The 18967-nt window shown below is 44.8% G+C and overlaps 1 protein-coding gene across 1 annotated transcript; it reads left to right on the forward strand.

Annotated features, from left to right (window-relative positions):
• The first annotated feature begins 530 nt into the window (after positions 1-530).
• Positions 531-9691, forward strand: mmadhcb (metabolism of cobalamin associated Db). Its single transcript, XM_084443724.1, has 8 exons — positions 531-738; positions 1751-1797; positions 2297-2441; positions 4384-4601; positions 4864-4972; positions 5165-5295; positions 8744-8830; positions 9487-9691. The coding sequence occupies exons 2-8, from the start codon at positions 1789-1791 to the stop codon at positions 9679-9681; spliced, it is 894 nt and encodes a 297-aa protein (XP_084299850.1). The 5' UTR covers positions 531-738; positions 1751-1788; the 3' UTR covers positions 9682-9691.
• The last annotated feature ends 9276 nt before the right edge of the window (positions 9692-18967 follow it).

The following is an 18967-nucleotide window of genomic DNA, read 5'->3' on the forward strand; positions in this document are numbered from 1 at the left end:
TCCCTTTCTATGACCTCCCCTCTCCAGAGTGGCATTGCAGTCTGCGAGTTAATTTCATGGTATGTTTATGATTAGATCACCAAGATAAGGTTAGCTTTGTAAGTTATGTACCATGCAATAGTGTCAGTGTAGCCTATGTGAAAATGTATTTTGCCTGTATTCTTACTTGGTCATAGGATGTGTTTTGTGCCAGTGTATTATCTGTATTATTATTATTATTATTATTATTAGTAGTAGTAGTAGTAGTAGTAGTAGTAGTAGTAGTAGTATTATTATTATTATTATTTACCATTTACATTTTTTTTTTAATCTCTGGAATGTATTGTAATTTATTTAAATCTTCCATCTGACACAGTCAAAAAGAAATCAAGGGTCACAGCCAGTTACGGAAATGGTGACATAGCGCCATCTAGTGGTTAAATATGAATCTGTGGGTACTATGCAAGCTGTGTTATGTACGAAACGCGATGCGAAATACGAACTATTTTGTCCCTCAGAAGGACCCGTCATTATTGCATGTAACAGCACATTGAAGGGTGAAGGAAGCTAACTGGCTAACTAGGCTAACTAGGTCACCTAGAAACACAAATAACATCAGCTTCTTTAACAAATAATCCTATTGATACATTCTTATATTAAGTGGCATCATTTATCACACATAGATAAGATACATGCTTTTAAGACACAGTTGTCAGAGTTAGTTAATGAAGCTAAATCCAGTGAGAAGGAGCTAGCTGGGTAAGTAGCACAGCTAGCATACATAGCTACCGTTAGCTACTCTAGCTACTCACCTTTTTTTATTTTTTTTTATTTAACCTTTATTTATACAGGTTTTGCATTAGTTTGTCTTTGCTCCTGGCTCCCTAGCAGTGCTTCTGGGTGATGACCGTTTTGTAACGACAGACAGACAGTGAGAGACTCAGTTATTAGATTTGATGGTGTGTGTGTGTGTGTGTGTGTGTGTGTGTGTGTGTGTGAGAGAGTGTGTGTGTGTGTGAGACTCAGTTATTATATTTGATTGTGTTTCTGAGACTAGGCGTGTGTGTGTGTGTGTGTGTGTGTGTGTGTCTGTGTGTGTGTGTGTGTGTGTGTGTGTGTGTGTGTGTGTGTGTGTGTGTGTGTGTGTGTGTGTGTGTGAGAGATTGAGAGACAGAAAGTGAGAGACTCAGTTATTATATTTGATTGTGTTTCTGAGACTAGGCCTGTGTCTGTGTGTGTGTGTGTGTGTGTGTGTGTGTGTGTGTGTGTGTGTGTGTGTGTGTGTGTGTGTGTGTGTGTGAGAGAGTGTGTGTGTGTGTGAGACTCAGTTATTATATTTGATTGTGTTTCTGAGACTAGGCGTGTGTGTGTGTGTGTGTGTGTGTGTGTCTGTGTGTGTGTGTGTGTGTGTCTGTGTGTGTGTGTGTGTGTGTTCTGGTCCTCAGGTGCTCTGTGGCAGAGCAAGGCTGGTGTCTTACCTGCCAGTCCTTCAGTCATATCTAACCTCAGCCGTTGTTGTTGGGCTCGCTAACATTATATCCCCTCTCTGTTCTTGCTATCTATCTATCTATCTATCTATCTATACTAGATATCCTATCTACCCCCCTACGCTAGCTAGTGACTAGCTTTCTCATTAGAGTCGTTCATGCTTGCTTGCTATGTGTTGAAATGCCTTGAAAAGAGTCACTGCATCATCATATGATGGATGTGGTTTAACTAATGATGGCTGGCTAATGGCTGTTCTTCTCCCTGTGGTCCAACGATGATACAGGTTTACAAGTGGACAACACACGAGAGAGGCCCACCAGGATGGCCAGTGTAAGTACTAGTGTGTGTGTGTGTGTGTGTGTGTGTGTGTGTGTGTGTGTGTGTGTGTGTGTGTGTGTGTGTGTGTGTGTGTGTGTGAGTGTGTGTGTGTGAGAGAGAGAGAGAGAGACAGAGAGAGAGAGAGAGAGAGAGACAAAGAGAGAGAGAGAGAGAGAGACAGAAAGTGAGAGACTCAGTTATTAGATTTGATTGTGTTTCTGAGACTAGGCGTCTGTGTTTGTGTCTGTGTGTGTCTGTGTGTGTCTGTGTGTGTGTGTGTGTGTGTCTGTGTGTGTGTGTGTGTGCGCGTGTGTGTGCGTGTGTGTGCGTGTGTGTGTGTGTGAGAGAGAGAGAGAGAGAGACAGAAAGTGAGAGACAGAAAGTGAGAGACAGAAAGTGAGAGACTCATTTATTAGTTATGATTTGATTGTTTTTCTGAGACTGTGTGTGTGTGTGTGTGTGTGTGTGTGTGTGTCTGTGTGTGTGTGTGTGTGTGTGTTCTGGTCCTCAGGTGCTCTGTGGCAGAGCAAGGCTGGTGTCTTACCTGCCAGGGCTTCATGTGCTGGTGCGTCGCGTGGCCGGAACCAGAACCTTCTCTACGGCCGGATCCTCTGGCTCTGACGAGCCTCACGTTGCCATCACTCCCCCGGACATGGGTGTGTTCCAGCCTCCATAACCTCACTAGCCTCCACAACCTCATGCTAGCCTCCACAACCTCACGCCAGCTAACTCCAATCCTTCAGTCAGCTAACTCTACTCCTTCAGTCAACTAACTCTACTCCTTCAGTCAACTAACTCCACTCCTTCAGTCAACTAACTCTACTCCTTCAGTCAACTAACTCTACTCCTTCAGTCAACTAACTCTACTCCTTCAGTCAACTAACTCTACTCCTTCAGTCAACTAACTCTACTACTTCAGTCAACTAACTCTAGTCCTTCAGTCAACTAACTCTACTCCTTCAGTCAACTAACTCTACTCCTTCAGTCAACTAACTCTACTCCTTCAGTCAACTAACTCTACTCCTTCAGTCAACTAACTACTCCTTCAGTCAACTAACTCTACTCCTTCAGTCAACTAACTCTACTCCTTCAGTCAACTAACTCTACTCCTTCAGTCAACTAACTCTACTCCTTCAGTCAACTAACTCTAGTCCTTCAGTCAACTAACTCTAGTCCTTCAGTCAACTAACTACTCCTTCAGTCAACTAACTCTACTCCTTCAGTCAACTAACTCTACTCCTTCAGTCAACTAACTCTACTACTTCAGTCAACTAACTCTAGTCCTTCAGTCAACTAACTCTACTACTTCAGTCAGCTAACTCTACTCCTTCAGTCAACTAACTCTACTCCTTCAGTCAACTAACTCCAATCCTTCAGTCAGCTAACTCTACTCCTTCAGTCAACTAACTCTACTCCTTCAGTCAACTAACTCTACTCCTTCAGTCAACTAACTCTACTCCTTCAGTCAACTAACTCTACTCCTTCAGTCAACTAACTCTACTCCTTCAGTCAACTAACTCTACTCCTTCAGTCAACTAACTCTACTCCTTCAGTCAACTAACTCTACTCCTTCAGTCAACTAACTCTAGTCCTTCAGTCAACTAACTACTCCTTCAGTCAACTAACTCTACTCCTTCAGTCAACTAACTCTACTCCTTCAGTCAACTAACTCTACTCCTTCAGTCAACTAACTCTACTCCTTCAGTCAACTAACTCTACTCCTTCAGTCAACTAACTCTACTCCTTCAGTCAACTAACTCTACTCCTTCAGTCAACTAACTCTACTCCTTCAGTCAACTAACTCTAGTCCTTCAGTCAACTAACTCTACTCCTTCAGTCAACTAACTCTACTCCTTCAGTCAACTAACTCTACTCCTTCAGTCAACTAACTCTACTCCTTCAGTCAACTAACTCTACTCCTTCAGTCAACTAACTCTACTCCTTCAGTCAACTAACTCTACTACTTCAGTCAACTAACTCTAGTCCTTCAGTCAACTAACTCTACTCCTTCAGTCAACTAACTCTACTCCTTCAGTCAACTAACTCTACTCCTTCAGTCAACTAACTCTACTCCTTCAGTCAACTAACTCTACTCCTTCAGTCAACTAACTCCACTCCTTCAGTCAACTAACTACTCCTTCAGTCAACTAACTCTACTCCTTCAGTCAACTAACTCTAGTCCTTCAGTCAACTAACTCTACTCCTTCAGTCAACTAACTCTACTCCTTCAGTCAACTAACTCTAGTCCTTCAGTCAACTAACTCTAGTCCTTCACTCAAAACTGAAACAGTTCTCTCATTAGCTCTTCCAGCTGTTAGAACAAGTCTACACTATGATTTCTGTTGTTTAGGCTACATAGTAAATGTTAGAGAGCGTAAAAAGTTGTGTTCACTTTCTTAATTTGTTTTTTACTAAAAGTGGCTCACATTTTCACAAAAGTTTTCACGAAAAGGAAAGTTTAAGAAGAAAAGTTTACATTTTTAAGTTTAATTAAAATTAAATTAAATTTTTAAAATGTTTAAGTTCAAGAAAAGTTCAAATGTCTTTATTGAGTAGTGTCAGTTGTTATTGAATGTAACTCCTGTTTGTGTGCATCAGGCCCTAGGACGGTGTGGCCGGATGAGACGATGGGTCCGTTCGCACCCCAGGACCAGCGCTTCCAGCTACCGGGCAATACCGGCTTCGACAGCCACCTGGAGGGCATGGCGGAGCAGAGGGGCCCCCCCGCCCTCAGGATGGTCCCCGACGTGCTGTCGGCCCCCTCCAGCGCCGAGAGGCACGAGTTCATCCTGGCCCAGTTCGTTGGGGAGTTCCACGTAAGTGTGCCGCTGTAGTTAATTAATGCACGCGACGCCATTTGTTTGATTTGTCCGTTGATGTAGACATTTATCTGAGGTGTCTGATTCTGCGACGAAAGATGCATCTGTAATACTGCATCAGAAGATCAGTGTTGTATATATATTCACTCCATTTAAGCATTGAACATATCAAATGATGACATTCCTTTGAAGGGCTTTGATTTGCTTTCTTTCCATGCTAATTGTAATGTTTTTAACTTCCGTTCCCATATTGTTTAAGGGGAAAGAGGCCCCTCCCTCTCCACAGAAGATAGGCAGGGCAGAGCAGTACTTTGAGAGCTCCAGTGTGGAGTGTGCCATACAGTCCTGCCCTCAGCTGCTCAAGAAAGGTACATGTATCTTGTCAAAAGAGGGGAAAGTTTACACCTGGTTCATTCTGACATTTTGGCTTGAAGTTCTAAATCTTACCACTAGAGGGAGACAAACACCATGAAGTGGGTACAGCATCTCTATTACTGTGATTGTAGTGGTAGTGGTAGTATGCCTCTTGATTTTGACTCTCTTCCTTTTCAAATCAACAGATTTTGAGTCGATGTTTCCGGAAGCCCCCCACGATGGCATGATGGTGGTCACGGTGACTCAGAAGACGCAGAACGACATGACGGCGTGGAGCGAGGAGGTGGACAGGGAGAGGGAACTGATGCTCGACAACGTGAGTTCACTCAAGTTCAACACTAGGAAAACTTCCCCTGTAGAACTCTATTCTAGATTTAGCATTGATTTTATATACTCAACTCTCAACTCGACTCAACTTTATTTATAGAGCGCTTTAAAAATGACCACGGCTGCTACAAAGTGCTGTACATAAATACATAAATAAATGTATAAATGTAATCATAAATACATAAATACAACAGTAACAAGCAATGAAACAATAAAAAACAATAGAAGACAGTAGGGCAATCAAAACAGGAGCAAAGTCTCATGCCAGGTTGAAAGCCAAGGAATAAAAATGGGTTTTAAGACTAGTTTTAAAAATGGACGGTGATGAAGCCTGTTGAATGTGCAGGGGTAGGTTGTTCCATAGCTTGGGAGCAGCGACTGACAGATGCACTTTGATTGCTGGGGATTGTATTGAGAAAACTGCCCCAATTACGCAAGTAGATGACGGTAGACAGAACACACAGACTGTGTAAATATAAATAAGCAGTTCAAAGAAAACGAAGCAGTTCAAAGAAAACGAAAAGTAACTTTCCCACACATTCCAGACATGGTCCATATCTCGCGCTACGTAGGAAATGGCACAAGATCACACAGTAAGAAGCTCGGTGTTCTGTGGAGGGGTTCTGAGTGTGCGAGGGGGGGTTCTGAGTGTGCGAGGGGGGGTTCTGAGTGTGCGAGGGGGGGGGTTCTGAGTGTGCGAGGGGGGGGGTTCTGAGTGTGCGAGGGGGGGTTCTGAGTGTGCGAGGGGGGGGGTTCTGAGTGTGCGAGGGGGGGGTTCTGAGTGTGCGAGAGGGGTTCTGAGTGTGCGAGGGAGGGGTTCTGAGTGTGCGAGGGGGGGGTTCTGAGTGTGCGAGGGGGGGTTCTGAGTGTGCGAGGGAGGGGTTCTGAGTGTGCGAGGGAGGGGTTCTGAGTGTGCGAGGGAGGGGTTCTGAGTGTGCGAGGGAGGGGTTCTGAGTGTGCGAGGGAGGGGTTCTGAGTGTGCGAGGGAGAGGTTCTGAGTGTGCGAGGGGGGGTTCTGAGTGTGCGAGGGAGGGGTTCTGAGTGTGCGAGGGGGGGGTTCTGAGTGTGCGAGGGAGGGGTTCTGAGTGTGCGAGGGAGGGGTTCTGAGTGTGCGAGGGGGGGTTCTGAGTGTGCGAGGGGGGGTCCTGAGTGTGCGAGGGAGGGGTTCTGAGTGTGCGAGGGAGGGAGGGGGTGCGTGTAAGACAGTGGCTTGTTGTGACCGAATGCGTTATTCACCGTCTGGTTCACACGCCATTGGCTGGGATGGGCCTGTGTGTGTGATGCTGATTCGCTTGACTGCACAACACACACAGCCTCCTGCACCATTCAGCTGCTGCTCGTCTCTTTTGAGGGGCAGATTAAAGGAAGTCTGTCTGGATAGATGCTGATGCATTATGGGTGATAGTGTCATTTATGCAACGGTATGAAAATTTCACATCACGATTATAGTGACCAAAATTATCACGGTTATCGGTATTATTGCGGTATTAAAATGTGCTGAAAATGTTCAAAAACTACTGATACACACACTGAAATTGTTTCACCAGGTTTTATATTGAAAACCACAAATACAATTTGCAGCACTATGCACTTTGTTTGCCTAAACATTAATAGAACGGATCTTGGAGACTGTTTTGAGAGAGGAAAAAGAACGCTTCTTAGGCTGTGGTTTACAAAGTTAAAAAAGAGAGGTGCTCAGTCCCAGGGGTCCATATTCATGAAAAATAGTAGGCTATGAAAGCCTAAGGATGGAAGCAGCACTCACGTCTCTTTTGAAGTTAAAAAAGCCTTTATTTGGGCATGGTGGCTTTGCTCAGCCCTGCGCGGTCGGCTTTTGGCCTTCTCAGGGGTATCTGAGCAAACAAACATTTCAAACGTTTTTTAAACAATACAGCCTGTGGCCTTAGCCAATCAGCAGTCAGTGTCAACATATATCAGATGATCAGCTGGGAAGTTCAGTCACGTGACTCACAATTATATACAATGGAGATGTAAAACATTTTCTACTACAAATACATCAAATGTGTAACAATCATTATTTTACAAGTTTCAGATTGGTATTTGATTGAGTTGATATATGTGTGAAAGGACAATAAATCTTCTTTTGAAAAACAACAGTCAAGTTGTGCTACAGGAATTTTAGTTACACTTCTGGGCTCTAATTGCCCCAGTTTCTCATATTCATATACTACAATACAGGTACACTCAATTTAGACAAGAACCTTCTGGCGCCAGAAAAAAATATAAAAAGAAAATAATAAAGAGGATCCCCAAAAGAAAATTATTAAGTTTCATTTTTAGTGAAGGGATTTTTTTATTTGTATTTTTGTTTTTTAATTTTTTTAATTTTTTTATTATTTTTGTTTTTTATATTAAAGGAAAGAGGAGAGGTCTAGTTCCTCATTGAGTCCTGGTTTTTTCATGGCGTTTAAAGTGTAAATCCAAAAAGATTCTCTTTGTAATAAGCGTTTAACTCTGTCTCCTCCTCGCTTGTCGAGAGTGACAACTTCGATAACTGTGGCTTTTAATGATACAGCGCTAGGATGACCTGCCTGTTTGTAATGCACTGCCATAGGATAATTCTCATTAGATGTTTTTATAGCATTTTTATGCTCACTTAGACGATCCTTAAATCTCCTTTTTGTACGTCCAAAGTAAATCTTGGAGACTGTTGCTAATTTTGATGCTGGACAGTATTTACAGTGAGTTTTTAAAATTGTGGAAATCAAACACCGTTTTAATGATAATTTTATCACGGTTTATCATCATACCGGTTATTGTTCCATCTCTAGTGTCTTTAGGCATGTAGGCCTGGAGTTAAGACGGGGTCAGGCGAGTTCTACACCCTTTCATCACGGCAGCATGTGTGTTTATTTTTCTACCGATTCTTATTGTTCATTTATGTTTGTCTTTTCATTTGTTTAGGATTTGATGTGCTCCGACCTGTTTAATCTCTGCCTCTTGGCCAGGTCGTCATTGTAAATGAGAATTTGTTCTCAATTGACTTACCTGGTTAAATACAGGTTAAAGGTGCTCTGTTCAATTTACCGCACTTTTTGTAAAAAAAAAAAAAAAAAAAATCCAATATATGCATTAAATAGGTTCAGGGGAGTCATAACTATCTGTACATAAAATATAGCCCACGGTGTCGTGCCTGTGGAGCAAATGCAGAATGTATTTTTATTATGAGTGAAGCCGCCCGGCGCTGAGCCCCACCCCCTGAACGACACCTTATGGAGTGTGGAGCATTTACCATTTACCATGGAGTGAAAACGCCCACTTGTTTATATCTGATACGCTGCACCACTGCCCCCTCTAGTGGCCGAAAAAAGAAAAGAGAAATTGAACTGAGCACCTTTAAATTAAATAAAAAATGCTACCATTAATGTGAATGAAGTAGTTTGAGATGTTGATATTCTGTGGTGTTCTGGTCTCAGTTCGTGGCCGGCGCTCAGGAGATTTGCTACGCCCTGCGGACAGAAGGGTTCTGGGCCGACTTCATCGACCCGTCCTCAGGCCTGGCGGTGAGAGATCGTTTATTTTGGATCCCCATTATCTGTTGCAGAACGACAGCTAATCGTGTGTTTGTGTTTGTGTGTGTGTGTGTGTGTGTGTGTGTGTGTGTGTGTGTGTGTGTGTGTGTGTGTGTGTGGGTGTGGGTGTGGGTGTGGGTGTGGGTGTGGGTGTGGGTGTGTGGGTGGGTGGATGGATGGATGGATGGATGGATGGATGGATGTAGTACTTTTTTTTTTGTTCGTCAAATGTGTGTACTATGTTGTGTGTGTGTGTGTGTGGATGGATGGATGTAGTACTTTTTTGTTTTGTTTGTCAAATGTGTGTACTATGTTATGTGTTGCATATGCGAGCTTTCGCAAGACCAATTTAACAATAAAGTTATATGTTATCGTACCCTGGAGTCACAGAGCTCTGTCCTCAGGCTTGCTTTATGACACACTTTCCTCCATGACCAAGCCTACATGTGTTATGTAGCACAGCGGTGAGAAGTCAACATTTCTGTGAAAGTTGCATTTCTAGTTTAACGCCATCATCAACGTACGGTCTCGTCATGGATGACATAGTTGTGAGAAATAGATGTTTCCGCTTGACTAGAAAACATTTACATTTTTTCGCTAAAACAATCTCCATCCAAAGCCTGAGACCTCTTCCTATTCCCCTTCAGTTCTTTGGGTCGTACACCAACAACACACTGTTTGAGACGGACGAGCGCTACCGACACCTGGGCTTCCACATCGAAGACCTGGGCTGCTGCAAGGTCATCCGCCATGTCCTGTGGGGGACGCACGTCTTCGTGGGGACGGTGTTCACCAGCGCACCGCCCGGCAGCCCCGTCATGAAGAAGCTGCAGGGGAACTGAACACTTTAAAAACGAGGGAGGGAGGGAGGGAGGGAGGGAGGGAGGGAGGGAGGGAGGGAGGGAGGGATGGGATAGAGGGGTTTCTATTAAAAGCTGTGTTACACGTCTTGTCGTGTTTGAATGTGTGTGGGAAACTCGACAACTCGATCAACATCAGCACTACAGTTATGGAGAACTACGCACAACCATGATCTTGGAAGCGTTTAAAATGGAAGCCCATGAAAAGTGTATATTTATTGTTTCAAATTGCTAGTGTTTTGTGCCTTTAAAGGTATATAACATGGACTGATAGAGTGGTGTGAATGTAATGATGTAAAGGTAAATAAACAAGTTTATTTTATCATTAAAATCATTGTGTAACTGGAATATTGAGAGCCACTATTTACTTATCTGAGGAAAACGGTATTTTTTTCTGGTGTCTGGATGTTTTTTTTGTTGAAGAACTACAGTATTTCAGAATCAAAATCAAATTCCATGTTGCCTTTCTAGAAAGAAACGTGGACCAAGGTCTGAAGTTGGCTCCTGAGACGTTATGACAAAAATAAACACAAGTGTGTCTAGAAGAAAGAGAGGAGATAGAACGCTTCTGGGACTCTGATTCCCATGGCAGCTTTCTTCAGAGTTCCCCGTTTCAGCAATAAACCAGATCACCTTGTTTCTGTGTCATGGTCAGTTCTTCATGGGTGAAGGGGATGAGGATGGATGAGTAGTTGAAATGAACTGACCCTTTATTACTGTAACTATCCCCATTGACCACATGCCCTTACATGGAAGGAACATGCAGAAGAAGGCTGAGCTTTATTTGCATTTGAAATAATAATACTAAACTTGATTGATATAGCGCCTTTCTAAACAAATGTTACAAAGTGCTTTACAAACAATCAGCAGTACACCAAAATACAAACAGTGGAAAATAGAAGTAAAAAGTAATTAAAAATATGAAACTCAGCACAGGGAAGGTAGCATAAAAAGATAAAATAAAACAATTACAGCAACAACAAGAACACATGGAGTAAAAACATTATAAAAACGCTTTGATGTACAAATGAGTCTTAAGACAAGATTTAAAAGTAGAGACGGTGTTGGCTAGTCTCAGATCCTCAGGCAGGACATTCTAAAGGTTAGGAGCCCTAACTGCAAACGCCCGGTCACCTGTAGACACAAGCCAGCCAGAGGGGACAGACAGAAGAGCCCGGTCACCTGTAGACACAAGCCAGGCAGAGGGGACAGACAGAAGAGCCCGGTCACCTGTAGTCACAAGCCAGGCAGAGGGAACAGACAGGAGAGCCTGGTCACCTGTAGACACAAGCCAGGCAGAGGGGACAGACAGAAGAGCCCGGTCACCTTTAGACAAATACCCACAATATGGAATAAGCCTCATTACAGGCCTGACTGCCACACCCCCTGATATGCTGTCAGAGAGGAGGTTTATATGAGTGTATGAGGGTGAAAAGCTTGATCAACAATAAAGAAGGGTCCGCACTCAAAACTATGTTCATGCTCTTTAATTCATAACAGTGGACAGACCTGACAGACGCGTTTGGGCTCTGCCTTCTTCAGTGTTAAGCCGACTGAACAGGTGCTTGTTCCGGCTTTTATAGTCGTGTCGCACCTGTGGACCATTTCAATCAACCCATTTCAATCAACCCAACCCATGGATCATTTCAGTCAACCCATTCTCACGTGGGAATTACATTATGCAAACAGCACGTCATAGAAACAGCAAATTTTACATCATATTTACATAGCGTATTTAGAATGTACAGAAAATAGTTAATAACCGGGGCTGATAACATCAAGTCGTTAGACCGTTCGTGTGAAAAGCTAACATGCTAACGTCTGCTAGGGGCCATTGTATGAGGACCCCGCTGGTCGGGGGTGACTGTCCCCAGGGGCCCATAAGCGGTCATTAGCCACCGCTGCTCCAGCTCACGCACAGCAGATGGCCTTAATCAGTCTCCTCTAAAGGCCTGGACTCTGACACCACAATTACTTAGCGCGCCATTTACCATTGTGCTTCTTATCACACAATCCTAAATGAATTGTCTTATGCTCCCTTTGAGAGGAATGTCTCGCATGCTCTTGCCGTTACTGTGGCCTAGTCCATGGGACTATCTCATGGGACTATCTCATGGAACTATCTCATGGGACTGTCTCATGGGACTATCTCATGGGACTGTCTCATGGGACTATCTCATGGGACTATCTCATGGAACTATCTCATGGGACTATCTCATGGGACTACTGTATCTCATGGGACTACTGTATCTCATGGGACTACTGTATCTCATGGGACTATCTCATGGGACTATCTCATGGGACTATCTCATGGGACTATCTCATGGGACTACTGTATCTCATGGGACTACTGTATCTCATGGGACTATCTCATGGGACTATCCTATGGGACTATCTCATGGGACTATCTCATGGGACTATCTCATGGGACTGTCTCATGGGACTATCTCATGGGACTATCCTATGGGACTATCTCATGGGACTATCTCATGGGACTATCTCATGGGACTACTGTATCTCATGGGACTACTGTATCTCATGGGCCTATCTCATGGGACTATCTCATGGGACTATCTCATGGGACTATCTCATGGGACTACTGTATCTCATGGGACTATCTCATGGGACTATCCTATGGGACTATCTCATGGGACTATCTCATGGGACTATCTCATGGGACTGTCTCATGGGACTATCTCATGGGACTATCCTATGGGACTATCTCATGGGGCTATCTCATGGGACTATCTCATGGGACTACTGTATCTCATGGGACTATCTCATGGGACTATCTCATGGGACTATCTCATGGGACTATCTCATGGGACTACTGTATCTCATGGGACTATCTCATGGGACTATCCTATGGGACTATCTCATGGGACTATCTCATGGGACTATCCTATGGGACTATCTCATGGGTCACCCGCAGACCACCCTGAGTCCCATAGATACCCCTGTGTCTGCTGTGGATGTCGTAGCATTTAGTTAACACACACACACACACACACACACACACACGTACACACACACACACACACACGTACACACAGACATACACCAGTCCACTTCCGGCTTAGGCCTGGACCTGGGCCCAGTCCCCCTTCCCCTCACTCTAACCCGGGTCCGTATCCTTTTCCCACCCCCTCCCTACCCCTGACCCCTGCCTCTAACTGGACCCAGGCACACTCACACTCACGCTCACACACACACAGACATACACCAGTCCTGGGCTCAGATCCCCTCACCCTAACCCGGGTCCGTATCCTTTTCCTACCTCGACCTCTGCCTCTATCTGGACCCAGGCACACTCACACTCACACACACAGACATACACCAGTCCTGGGCTCAGATCCCCTTCCCCTCACCCTAACCCGGCTCTGTATCCTTTTCCCACCCCCTCCCTACCCCAACCCCTGCCTCTATCTGGACCCAGGCACACTCACACACACACACACACACACACACACACACACACACACACACACACACACACAGACACACACCAATGTTTGTCATGTCTCTCCTATGGTGTTTTAGCCCTTCTTGCTCTGAAAATGTAATTGAATGTCATTTATTGCTCTATAAATGTTCTTAGCCGTTGGACAAACATACTCCAGGAGCTCGATCGCCTTGTTGAGAGGGGTCAGGGAAGAATTTTTACAGCTCACTTATCTGGCCCCTGGGTGATACTGTTTTTTGAAGGGGGTGGTTACCTTCATGAGCTGGTTACTGTGACACAGCTACCACGCAGGAATGGTTATTATACGAAAATATCATCTACAGACATGGATCTTTTCAAAAATTATAAGTTTTGCCACCTTGAGTCGTACTGAGAAGTGCAATTCTGGGCTCTGGCCCATGGACTAATCTGCTTAATGCGGCTGACTCACTAGTTGATTTGCGTTTACTAGTGCATTGGTTGCTATGTCTGCTCAAACATTCTTAGAAGAAAATAATAGTTATATATTGAACCATAATAACAATAGTGCAAACCCCTGAAAAAAGGTTTGAGATTGAACCCCTTTCAGGTCAGACAGAACCATACTGTAGGGACCCAAACAGAGACCTGAAAAGGGTTCTACCTGGAACCTTATGGACCTGAAATGGGTTCTATCCGGAACCTTTTTAAATAGGGTTTTTCTACTATTACAAATGGTTCCAAATAGCACTGTTTTTATGACTATACTGTAAAGTTCTTCATGGTACAATGTGGCAAATAATGTCACATTAATTGCGTCCATTTGGTTAATATGGAACGAAAATGTGTTTGGAGTGGCTTCATTACCAGTATGAGGACAGGCCCTGTAGTCTACTAGGAAGTAAATAAGTAAGTACACTTTATTTATATAGCGCTCTTCACAGCACGAATGCACAGAGTGCTTTACAGTAATACGTTAAAATCAAACATAAAATATGTAATCGTATGTAATTGCAAGCAGCAAAAAGTAGCAATTATAAATGACCAAAGGCCTGTGTCTTTAGTTATTTTTTGAACATACGTTTAGAAGGTGCAGCTCTCAGGTCCTGGCGAAGAGCATTAAAGAAGAGATTGTCCGCATCACTGGTATACATGTAGCTCCCAATAATCTATATTTATTGAGTTAACACCCAAGAGTGTAACGTTTTGAGCCTCCTGTCAGACTCGAGACTGAGGAAGAGCCAGGAAGGCTCGAAACGTTACACTCTTGGGTGTTAACTCAATAAATATAGGCTATTGGGAGCTATACCAGCGATGTGGACAATCTCTTCTTTATTGCTGACGTTTCTCCATCCAGCACCTGGATGTGAGTGTGGATGTGCGTACCTTATACCCTTTTCCCTGGGGAAGAACATTCCAGAGCCTAGGGGATCGGAGTGCTCCCAGACTTCAGAAGACCAGCAGGTTGTGGACGGCTCTCTCCATCCAGCAACGAGTCAAACCTGACTAGAGCTGCGATCGACATGAAAACATTCTCACCGTATCTTTCATAATCATGTTTTTTTTGTCGTGTTTTTACCGTTGTCAGGTGGAAGGCTCACCTTGTGTTTGTACAGTAGTTCTTCATCTCTGTAACTGTAAGATACTAACATCTGTCCGTTCAGCTGATTCTCAACAGACGAGCACCAGAATAACTTTACAGATAGGAGTGACTAAAAGCTCTATAAAGTGTGCAGAGGTAGCCTAGCGTGTGAAGGGGAAGGGGGGGTTCAGTCAGCGGTCACAGGAAGGTCAGTCCACAGTCACCGCGTCTGCTGGACTCGGATCAGGATCAGACCCGAGCGAGCGTGCGTGCCAGCGAGCCCTGATGGAGGTGATATGGAGATGTGTGTGTGAGATGTGGGTCCTCCAGAACAAGGAGGCTTGCCCCCCCCCATCCCCACCCCCCCCCCCCCCTCAACCGACATGTGTGTGTGACTCTCGAGGCGGATTAGACAGCGGCCAGAGCGTGGAGTCTGTCTGGGGGTGTTTGCGTGTTTGAGGGATCATTTCCACCCCCTTACATGTGTGGTATCTGAGGTCGTGCCACAGTGAGCGCTGATTGGCAGGACTCGTGATTGGGACTAATTGTGCCTGAATGAACCTGATGTTTCTCTGCTGCTTTTTCACTCTCCAAACTTTGTTGGAACTACTTAAGAGGGGCCCATTTGGCAGTTTTCCTTTGAGAACAAGTGCAGTGCCCGAGATCAGTGCCCATTCTACGCATGCCCGTTCAAAGCATGTCGATCGCCAGTGTTCAACAACTCATTTACACTCACTACTGTGGTGGTATTATGTGTTAATAACATTAAGACTCCAGTTCCCAGTATTGTGGGCAGTACTCACATAGCCTATAGGCTACGCTATGCGATGTTTGGAGTAGTTCCAATTGAGGACAACTAACTAACTCCAACTAACTCCATTTTACATTGGTTATCTTAGGTGGGATACACTGTGCATTTGTAAAAAAAAAAACTATAGCTAGCTAACGTTAGCGCACAGCAAGCTAGGATTTCTCTACAACTATACGCAGTCTAGCCTAGTCTGCAACAGCAGAATCATGGAGGAATTGCAGTGTGTCCACAGCTGTGGTTTGAGACCACCAGCCTGCCAGAAGCACCAAGATGCACATATCTTCCCAACTGTCTCCCAACAGGTGTCGTATCATGGCTGTAACATGCCGGAGTCTGGACCCCACACAAGTATAAAGAGGATTATAGGAAGACATGCTGAACGCTGCTGGAATGTTCTGGAACTGATATCCCATCTTCAGATCCTGGGAATGGATATAATCAACACCTTATGAGCCGAATACCGACTGTTAGATCTGAGTTATTTTCTGGGATCGGATCATGAGGGGTTAAGCGTCAGGCTGACGAGAGCCCCCATCGTTGACAGAGCAGCCTGAAAGGTACACAGCAATTAGCCAACATCCCAGGGCTTCCTCCCAGACCGCCAGATGTGGAGATGGGAGCCGAGCGCCAAGAAAACAAGTTAATCCGGTTGTACGATCCAAATCACGCAACTCGACCGAGTCTAGCGTTGCTATTGAACGTCTCAAATGTTCGCCCCGGAGGCCTGCCTGTCACACTTCCATCACTACTGTGGATTGTTGCGCCAGTCAGTCTCACAGGTACACCGGGTTCTAACGTGAAGGGGTGTTCTTATCTGTCCACAGGCTTCATGCAAGAAACATTATTGCATGTTTGTGATTTTTTTCCTCTCTGGTGGTTTTGCGGGCTCTTGTTGTGTTGATGGAGAAAGTAGCGTGGTATTAGAAAGTCTTTGAATGTTCCCTACCCCCAGGTGTCTGTGTATATCCAACATTTCCTTATCTCAGACCATCACTTAGGCTACTGTTACCTAAGAGGTGAGTGTGAATAGTGTACAGATACAGTCATGTGTAGAGCACAATAGGCCAGAGTGTTTGAGTTGGACTTTCCTGTCTAAAGAATTGAAGGTTGAGAGGGTTGAAGATCTAGATTGTTTTCGTTTCCTTGAGTCCGATTCCTACCCGGCACTTTCTTGAGGAAACGGGAGCGTTTGCCAGGTAGACAGACAGGCGGAAACGGGGGCGCTTGCCAGGTAGACAGACAGGCGGACAGGAAACCAGAGCGCCGTCTGCTCCTCTTGATACGAGCAGAGCTTGAGCACTTCTGACACCAAAACAAAAACCTTTTGAGGAATACGAGGGCGTTTGCACATGCTTGCTGAATTTGTCAAAATGAAGATTAATATCGAAGGGGGAAAAAGACGCTGTCAATATTTAATCAAGGTTGAGATCTAGGCCAGACTGTTATTAGTTTGCATAAAGAATGAATAATTAACACGACTGAATCCTTAAAACCAAAAGAAGAAATATTTGCAACAGACTGATTCCTGCATTTGTTTTGGAATAGAGAAACCTACAGTATGAGGCCTCTGGTACCTCCAGTGATTGATGTCTCATCAAGACACCACACAGTTGGCCTAACCCTAACCCTAGGCAGCTTGGGAAGTGTGTTGTTTCAAGTTCAGGGGTCAGGGGTGAGGGGGTACATGTGGCCCCCCTCAGGAAGTGGCTGATTACAGGGAATAGGAGAGCTGTGTCCCCTGGTTCTCTTTTCATCAAACAACAATGGCGTCGTGCTCCCGTAACTACCCATAACTCACCCCGCCACACTTTCCTGTCATCACAGGCTCAATCAGCAGTAACCCAGTGTAGCCATGTGTCCATCCACACGTTTTATGCGAATTAAGTTATATCGAGTTAAAAATGGAAACAGTAAAATGGAAACAGTAAAATTTGATTAAAAGTCATGGAAATCGACCAAAAGTTTGTACTGTCGATCTCTTCGGATTAACTCTTCGATAAAAGGCCTTCGTGATAAATGCTTTATCCGATTTAAAGCTCTTAGATGGAAACGCACGTTCACCGGCTTTATTCACATTCATATTTTTAGCGATCCTCACATAATTCGATTGACAAGTGGATGGAAACATGGCTTGTGTTGTTTTCAGAAAAGAAAAAAACAGTATGTGCACTGAATCATAGACCTCAGTCAGAATCAATATGCTGTAGTTACTGAAGGGCAATCTCTTGTAACCTTTGAATTTCAGCAGTCATCGGACTGGGCTGGCCATGTCTAAAGTGACAATGTGACCACGGATTGGGCTGGCCATGTCTAACGTGACAATGTGCCCACTGATAAGGACCTCTCCTGTCCAAGACCCAAGACCCCCGGACCACTAGACTCGGTGTAGCCGGTGTAATCCTGGGCTGACCATGCCTGGCCCTCCGTTCATCCCCAGACCTGCCCTTAGTAATCCCGCTAGCCCGTCACGCCAGGAATTTCATTCAATTAAGACTCAGATTAGCATGGGGATTTGTAATGAGCCACGGAACTTTGTCTTGGCCAGACAAAAGTAAACACGGCTTACGTACGTTGAGACGTGGACAAGGGCGGGGAGCAGCAGGGAAGATTAGAAGTAGAAAAATGATAATACGAATGTTTTTACAAGTAAGATAGTAGCTGCAGCATGAAAAGGTTAATCTTTTAAAACGGTCCCAGGTCTGATCCAGCCTCGTCTGAGCATGTCTCCTGAGCAGAGCTCACTTCCTCGGTGCTAGTGTTGCAGGGTTGATACCATCCTTCCTCGGTGCTACTAGTGTTGCAGTGTTGATACAGGCCTGTAGCCATGGGGGGATCGGGTGGATCAAACAAACCCCCCCTCATGATCAAAGGTCCAGAATTTAAGAGCAAAGGGCCATAATTCGAGACCAAAGGTACCCCCCCTCCCACCCACCGTCAACAAATCGCCCGACAATCAAAATATAACCTGCCCCCCCCCCCCCCCCCCCGTCAACAGATCAAAACGATACAGTCCACTTTTGGAAATAACGACCCCCCCCCCTCCACAAGGCTGACTACGAGCCTGTGATACCACCCTCCCTCAGTGCTAGTGTTGCAGTGCTGATACCATCCTTCCTCGGCGCTAGCGTTGTGTTGATACCGTTCATCCTCCTGCTTCGCTCGGAGCCAACAAGAGAACACAATTCATGTCAGGATCTCTCTCTCTCCCTCACAACTTGTCAGGACTCAAATTCCCCAAATGCTCTTAAAACATCTTTGCTGGAGAGACTCCAAAAGCACAAACAGCTTCCATAAATATATCGGAGCGTCTCGCAACCTGCTTCCTTACCGTCACGCCGTCTTCCTCTCGAGAGACGTTCACACTTACACCAGGGTCCGGTATCATTTCCTGTCACTCCCAAGCCTGGGGTCACGCTGTCACGGTTACAACACTGTCCTCGGTTTCCCTTGTTCC

The sequence above is a fragment of the Borostomias antarcticus genome (assembly GCF_949987555.1).
Source record: "Borostomias antarcticus genome assembly, chromosome: 9".
Classification (NCBI taxonomy): Eukaryota; Metazoa; Chordata; class Actinopteri; order Stomiiformes; family Stomiidae; genus Borostomias; species Borostomias antarcticus.